Source organism: Merops nubicus, unplaced genomic scaffold (genome assembly GCF_000691845.1).
Source record: "Merops nubicus isolate BGI_N331 unplaced genomic scaffold, ASM69184v1 scaffold25157, whole genome shotgun sequence".
Lineage (NCBI taxonomy): Eukaryota > Metazoa > Chordata > Aves > Coraciiformes > Meropidae > Merops > Merops nubicus.
In genome coordinates this window covers 16,787-24,986 of record NW_008619974.1, presented here as the reverse complement: position 1 = coordinate 24,986, position 8,200 = coordinate 16,787, and the positions used below count along the sequence as shown (strand labels likewise).

The window sequence follows — 8,200 nt, the reverse complement described above, 5'->3', positions numbered from 1 at the left end:
GCTCCATCGGGCATACCGAGGCTGGCAGGGGAAACCGATAGCTGAAACTCCGGGGCTTGCCGGGGGACAGAAACACCTCCTCCCCGCACGGGTATTACAGCCCTTTGATTGCGGTTCTTTGTTTTCTTTCCGTGTAACCCGGGGATAATAAAACGATTTTAAAAAAAAAAAAAAAAAAAAACAGCCCCCCCTTTCTTTAAAAAAAAAAGCAGCCCGCCCTTTCTCTGTCCTCCCAACCTGCCTCTCCTCCCATTTCTCCTGGCAGTGCCTTTGTCCTTTTGCCCTCTGTTTTCTCAGCCCCCGCTCCCTGTGCCTCCCCTCGCAGCGGGGCAGTGCTCGCCCGTAGCTCCGGGCGGCCGGGGCCGCGGGGCTCTGCGAAGCGGGGACGCGCCGGAGTAGGAGTTCCTGAACACCCCACGCTTGCCATATCCTGAGGTCACGGGGAGGCCATAAATGGAGGAGAAAACCAGGCAATGTTTCTTTAAGAAACTGCCCCTGTGTCCTCACCGGCCAGGGTTAATTAACTTTTATTAAGCCTTTTATCACACTAGTTTTTGTCCTGACGTGCCCAGTTCGTGCCTCCTGTAACGAACAGTGCCTGGAGGGCATCCCTGCCAGGGTAGAGTCACCTCCAGCCTGGTTACTGCCCGGTCCCAAGGCGGGGAGAGGCTCCCAGGGCGGTTCGCCATCGCCTTGGCTTTGTCCGGCACCGCCAGCCTGCGCTGGAGTCTCACGGTCCCCCCAAATCCCATTCTTCTGTTGCAGGGCAGGGATACTTGCACTGTCCTGCACCAGGCAAATCCCTGGGGACTCTGTTAAAGGAGGAATGAAGGAACATCTCCAGTGTCACGCTGGGTAGTCTGTGGCAAAGCAGGGGCTGAATTAAGCTCTGCCGACTCTCAGCCTGCTCGTTCAGCCACAGGACCGTCCTTCCCTCCTTATGTACTAGCCTCATGCTCTGAAGTGGTGACTTTGGCTGTGGGCAGTTTATCTGGGGTGGGGTTTTGATGTAGGCTCGGCTTTGTACCTTTTGTGTATTGCAAAGTGTCTTATCTGGAAAGCCTGTCGATATGAAGCTAAAAAGATTCCCCTTGGTGGATGAGAAAGTTTCCCCCTTTTCCTCCTGCTGCTCCCCTCTTTGCTGGAAGTGTCTGGGTCGCAGGACCTGGGCTGTGAAGGTGGCAGCTCCGTTTCAGATGCGGTGTGGCCTGAGGAGCCAGTGACTCAGTGGGCAGCGCTGCTGATTCACTGGGGGCCACGGACCCCCAGGAAGCTGTTGTGGTCTGGGGGAAGATCTCTGGGACACTGGGGATATAAATGACCCTGAGGTACTGGGCACTGATCTGAAAAAAAAGGCCTTTTGCGGGTCTGTAGCACTGGCTTTGCAAATAATAGGCTGTAAAACTGCCAGAAAAAAAGACTCCTTGAGGTTCCCCTTTTTATTCCTGCTCTCTCTAGGTGTGGGGGAGCTGGGGGGAGATGTTTGCTACTCAAGGGCTAACATGGTCTTGTGTTGGAAGTTGAAGTGATAAAATCTGAGCAGGTCATCCCCTCCCCACCAGGTCACTAAGTATCCTGGGGACCTGGCCCCAGACAGGGCAGCTAGCACACCAAGTTGCACGCCAAACCCTGTTCCTTCGCTGACTTTGTGGTTTCCAGGAGTTGAGTGTGTCATGTCTTTCATCTGTGTAGGTGCAGTTTCATTCCGGGTGAGCTCAGCCGCGGCAGAGGAAGAGCTGGCGGAAGATAAAATAACGGCCCCTGCTTTGGTGCTGATAAGGGTTCTATTACTTATTAAAACCGAAGCGCAGCCCAGTTCTGTGATGAGCAATCTAGCATCACAGAAATGACCTCAGGGAAGCTAGGTTGTGTGGGGAGGGGGGAAGAGAGGAGATTGCTGGAGGATGGGATGAGAAGATGACTCACTGTAAGAATGGCCTGCAAATATCCTGATCCCCAAGGCTTGTAATTAACCATTCACCAGCTGCATGTGCTAGCTGCCCCAGAGACATGAGACATGCATGTCCCTTTGAACACACATGCTGATTTGGCTCAAGCAGATTTCTGTGTTCATTCAAGAGTAAAAACAACAATGCAGGGCGTAAATGGGGATAATTTCTATGACCTGAACATTTTTCCTACACAGTGGCAGTGGCTGGGGAGCAGGGCGAGATAAGGTCAGCTATGCAAACCAAGAGGATTTTAAAGTCCACCTCATGAAGGGCAGCTGCAGATCAGAAGAGCAGAGGAGTCTGGAGAGCTGCTTGTGTTTGTTGGCTTTTCACGCTGCCAGTTGTTAGGGATATCATTTTATCAACCCAGTTGTTGTGGATATTATTTTATCAACACCCACACACAGCCCACACCCCTCCCCACCATGGTCTCCATGGTCACTTGGCTGCTTGACTCACCGCCTTGCTCTGTGAGCTCTAGGGTGAGCTGGCTGAGTGTGGCTGGGGCTCAGGGAGTAGGAGGAAAGGTGCAGGTGCTGAGTGCCAGTTGGCTGAAAAGTCACCTTCCTGCCCTTCGTCATGGAAAACAGATTTTCATCACGTTCAGTGGGCTTTGGATCATGCCGGCCCCTTGCAACACGAGGACCTCATGGCAGGAGTGAGTGGGCGACAGTAGCACGTCATGAATTTGAGCACACATCTGCTCAAACATTGCAAACACATGAGACGCCGGCATTGCAGGGCTGAAATGTCAGAGGTGCAGGGAGCTGCACCGGGCAGCTCTGGCAGCGAGGGTGGCCAGGGCCCTGCGGCTGCTCAGATCTTCCCAGCTGCCTCCCCTTCAACACCCTTCCCCGCACTGGGGCACCCACGCCAACCCCACTCATCGGGGTGAAACTGTTGCAGGCGAATGAATCGCATCAGAGGGTTTGCTTTCCAAGCCTCATTTACTTGAGGGCCATGCTCTGAAAGATTATTGAATCTAGCTGTTCAAGAGCTTTTGCCATTAATTTCTGTTCTGAAAAAGCACAGGTGGTGGACATGTGGCACACCACTGACTTTTTCAGGCTACTTCTGCTACCTGACTTATTCTCGTTCATTTTGGAGGTCGTGTGTTTCCGTGCAGTGTATTCCCAGCCTGGAAACGGGCAACGATTTAGCTGACGACAAACTTTGAGTAACAATGTAATAATAGGATTAATTCCTTTTCATTAGCAGTGCACTGAATGAAACAAATGTAGTACTTAACCAGGCAGAATAGCTCTTGTGGGGCTATTCACTTGTCAAGTGCTGTCACTGTATTTCATTAAGTTTTATAGCTGTTATTTAATAGATTGGTCTCAGTGGGACTGTCTTCCTTCCCTCACTGTTTCGTACATTGTGGTGATTAATGGCACAGTTGCCAGCATCCCCTTTTTGTGCTTATGTCCATTCAAAGATGCAAATAAAATATTTCTTCTGTTGTCACGACATACATAATGACAGATTTAGAGAGGATGACTTCTCCCAAGTACAGAAATCTGTCTCAAACACTGGGAATAGTGCTCGTATATAAAACCTAAGGGAGGGAGTTTAGTCCCTGCTGTACTAGAGTTAATGGTTGCTAGACTCAACAGAATTATATTTGTTAACTGTTTCAGTCTGGATACACCGGCTTTTGGCAAGTTAATAATTGTCAGCAATATCAGAGGTTTTTCTTCTGGTGCTTGAAGCCTTTCAAACAAATCCATTTCCCCAAGGGAACAGAATCCCTCATTACCCCCTGGGGCCCTTCGCCCTGCGGCACTGCCCTGCTGCACTGCAAGCACCAGGGCTTCCTTTCTCTGCTTTAATTAAACCAGTTTTTGGAAGCACAAACATTCATGTTTGGGGTTTTGTTTTGTTTTGTTTTTCACTAGGGGGATACGAAACCTTTAACTCGCAATATCCTGAGTGCTGCGTGGATGGAAAACTCATTTCCCCGGAGAGGACTGAGGCAGAGAGAAACCTCACCAGCCACTGTGAGAAGCAGAGTGCCAACCACAAACCTGCTTATGACCAGGTGTGTGTCATGGCAGGTGACCTTCCCCTTAAGTCTTCTCCTTCCTGTCCCCAGGCTCTGTTGGAGGCTGTCAGGGTGCTGGTGGCCCTTGTGCTTATGTGGGCTGTCAATAAATTGCCAGAGTCTGGGTTGGCAGCCTTTGTGTCAAATAAGCTGTCCTCTGCATGCTGCTGGTCAGCATCACACATGCCTAGCTTCAAAATGAGGCAACAAAAGGAGAGAAAAACCAGCCTGACTAACCCCAAAGCTGTATTTGTCTTTATCATATAGCCAGGCAGCATGAGCTGTGAGAAACTCATGCTTCCCTGGGAGATTTAAAACAGGCAGGGGAAAGGCTGCCAGGAGGATCAATTTTCCAGGAGACAAAGGAGCACGTTTTGCCCATGCCTCCTCTGAGACGTTATGAGATATCCGAAGTTGGTGGAAGGGACTGAGGCCATGGGGCCACTTCTGAGCAGAGGCAGTGATACCTGGGAGCTGCTGTCGGGCAGGGGAGTGGGGTTTCCACAGAGGAAGTCATCACACCCTTCCCCTCCCCCAGCCCGGGGAACACATCTGCTCTGAGATGTCACCCTGCGGTCGGGCGCTTCCGCAGCAGTGCGTGTTTCCTGCCCGGGGGGAACCCCGGGGGTTGCCCCTCTGCTCCCCATGAGCACCTCCTGCCCCGGGCTCCATCCTGCCACCTGGGCAGCTCCCGGCTGCCCCCAGTGCGTGGGACCCACCGGGCAGGCAGCTTGGAGGGGGTGGAAAGCTGTTTTCTCACAGCCGGGGGCTGGCAGCAGCTCTTGTGCATCATGGAAAGTTACCTGTGATCTCTGAAACCCTTATGTCAGGTGGTGACTTTTTTCTTTTGTGGTCTCATCACCCTTTGCTTGCACTGAGAAAGGAGGAACCGAGATGACATCTTGGGACGGGTGACGCAGAGGGTGCTGCACCCCAGGGAGGGGGGGGCGAGGGAGGACAGCGAGCCTTACCCAAATTTTTTGCTTTGCTTCAGCTTTGGAGGTGTGAGTGGAGGGTCTGAGCCCCTGGGTGTGCTAGAGCAGGCTCTTCCTCCCTCCTCCTCTTCCTCCTGTTCAGACGTGGCTTCACACCTTTCCTCTCTTTTGGCAAAGCCTCATGGGGAATGGGCCTCAAGTATGAAAGCACTTCGGGTGCATCCCAAGGGGCAGCACTTGAAGGAAAGCCAGAATCATCCTGCACCCCAGTGGGCTGGATCTGGCTTTGTACCTCATAGAGGACGACAAGGAAATGAAAACCTTTTTCCTGCGTGGGCTTTACCATCACAGTGATTCACTGGCTGGCAGCACTGGGGCCCCAAAATGCCAGCGAGGGAGGGAGTGGGCACCCATGCAGGCACCCTTTCTTCTTGCATATCAGGGCTCAAATATCCTTGAAAAGGAATTACATGTTTCTGCTCCTTCTCTTCCAGGGCGGTCCAGTTGAAATCCTGCCTTTTCTCTACCTTGGTAGTGCCTATCACGCTTCCAAGTGCGAGTTTCTTGCCAACCTGCACATCACAGCCCTGCTTAATGTCTCCAGGAAAAGTTCAGAGTCCTTCAAGGACCAGTATTGTTACAAGTGGATCCCCGTGGAGGACAGTCACACGGCAGACATCAGCTCACACTTCCAGGAAGCCATCGACTTCATTGGTAGGTCTAAATTATCAGATTTCCAGATCTTCATGTATTTAAAATTAATTCATTTTAAATACTTATTAGTAGGAAAGACAATTATTTTCTGGATGTCCCCAGATGTCATGGTAAAAGTTTAAGCTCCTTCCCTTCCTCAGCATCTCTCTTGGCAGGTGGATTTTTGTGAGGAAGGAAGGAAAAGGGATGTTCAGATCAAGGTTGCTGTAATTCTCTCCAGGCTGGGAGGTCAAGGAAGGAAAATGCCTCCCCTTGACTGCCATCATGTAGACGAGGGGAGTGAGCTGATTAGCTTTGTCGTCTTTTCAAATCAAGTGTAGATGTAACTCTAGCATGACAGGGAGCAATGAAGCATTGTTGGGTAACGCTGACGTCTATTGTTTTTGTAAAGGAATAAAACATACTGGTTCCTCAGACTTGCAAACCAGGCTTTCCAAAAGTCAGGTGAAGCAGTCAGCTTATTGCCTTGCTGTGGTGAGATATCCCAAACCCAGGGTCTGAGAAATCCAGCATTTCCCCTTGTCACAGAGCTCTTTCCATTTCTCCTTTTGATTGTGCTGGTGTCCCACCCTTTAATCGAATAACTCAATTAAAAAAAAATAAAAATAAAATGAAGCTTTTAGAAAACTTTGAGCCATCCCTTCCCAGACCCTCCTGCATTAGGCTGGGTAGGTGAGTAGCACACCAGCTATGGCAGGTAGCACAAAGGAGAGGGTCCTCCCCGAGAAGAGGCACAGGATGGTTTAGTGGGGTGGGGCAGCCTCAGCCTGGGTGGAGATGGTGTTGAAATCAGTGCTGTTGCTGTCCAGGAACGTTCGAGAGAGAAACAGAATAACACCCCAGTTATAGGCTCACTGGACTCATTGCTCAGCTGAGTTCAAGACCTCTGACTGTGCAGGCAGAATTACAAAAACCTGATCTAAGGATGCTCTCTGAGCCCTTTCCCTTTCTGGTAAGAGACTTCTCACATCTTTCAGGGAACTGCTAGCTCATAGCACTCTTCTGTCCCATCCCCAACTGATTCTGATAGCTGTTGAATCACTTGGAAATTTCCCAGATTTTGAGGATGACTTTAGTTTTCACTTTCTTTTAAAATTGGGTGTGTGGTGTAGATGCTGGGTATGACTCAAACCCGAGTCTTCCTTATTTTGTGCAGTAGTTATATATAACCGGTCATGGTGGCACCAGTCCCCTGGCAGGCAACTGAAGACAAGCAAATGATAAGTTGCTCAGCTCTGCAGTTGTTCCGTTGAGCACTACACACAAGGCATTTATCCATAAATTGGAGCTTGAACATATTACTCAGGGCAACAGAGCAGAGAATGTCTATTTTTGAACTGTATTTTTGTGTGGAAAGAGCTTATTTTAAGCACATTCTCTTTAATCTAACAACAATCATTGTGTTGTGTGAGTAACCACAGTGGCTCCTGTTGTGTAAAATGGGTGCTTTGCATAAGCCTTTTATATCCTGACTTAAGTCCAAGCATCCTTTAACCAGGCTGTAATTAGCAACTGCCTTACCAGTCCTTGTGTGCTTTGTGGTGAGGCCCCAGGGAGTGAGCTCAGGCTCTCCACCCAAGGCTACCCACCAAGGGCTCAGATCCTGGTACTGCCATTTGATGCTAACTGGGCAATCAGGGAGTTAGGTTCAGACTGTAAAGAGAAGTCCTGTTTTTCTAGCAAAGCTGATGAGAGGAAGGCAGCTCTGCAGCATTTGAAAGACCTGACAGAGGGAGGGCTGGCCAGGCTGGGCTTGGGTCAGCACTTTGAGCTGTAGGCAGAGAAGTGCAGGTACAGCAGAGAAATGCAGGTAGGACCAGCATTGCCCAGATACCTGACCTGTGTCTGACAGTGCTCTGCAAAGTCAGTTGTTCCAAAGGAGAAACGGGCACATGGGAAGGAGATGGGGAATGTCTTTCCTATATAAATGCAGAAGGAACCAGATTTGGATCCACAGATTCTGAAATCAAGTGTCTATCTGCAGCTCAGCTCCATCTCAGGTGGGGTTTTTTCCCTCTTCTAATGTCCATGTTGCCCTTAGTACCTGACAGAAGAGCAAGTCTCTCCTGGCTGGTGGACTGGCTGTGTGTCATACTCCACCTCCAGCGCTGGGCATGTGTTGCAGTGTCGTCTCCATCCCCAGTGGCAACTGACATCTGCAGTTACTTTTTTTCCCCTAGATTATGTCAGACGAACGGGGGGCAAGATCCTGGTGCACTGTGAAGCAGGGATTTCACGCTCTCCCACCATCTGCATGGCATATCTCATGAAAACGAAGAAGCTCTGCCTGGAGGAAGCCTTTGATTACATCAAGCAGCGCCGGAGCCTCATCTCTCCAAACTTTGGTTTCATGGGGCAGTTGCTACAATACGAGTCAGAGATCTTGTCTTCCACTCCTAGCCCCCCCGTTGCCTCATGCAAAAGAGAAGCTGCATCGTTCTTTGCAGAAGAACTGACATTAGGCAAAAACTTTGAAGGCTCATGTTTTGCCTTTCCTACCTCAGTGTTGAGTTCTGTGCCCATCCACTCTCCTGTCCACCAGCTGAAACTCAGCC

The 8,200-nt window shown here is 50.3% G+C and overlaps 1 protein-coding gene across 1 annotated transcript; it reads left to right on the top strand.

The window, feature by feature from the left end:
- Positions 1 to 3,664: 3,664 nt before the first annotated feature.
- On the top strand, positions 3,665 to 8,197 carry DUSP5 (dual specificity phosphatase 5; the record flags this gene model as incomplete). Its single annotated transcript, XM_008943990.1, has 3 exons — positions 3,665 to 3,993; positions 5,426 to 5,645; positions 7,826 to 8,197. Coding segments are annotated over 3 exons (921 nt in total), but the record flags the coding sequence as incomplete, so codon positions are not given.
- Between the last annotated feature and the right edge of the window lie 3 nt (positions 8,198 to 8,200).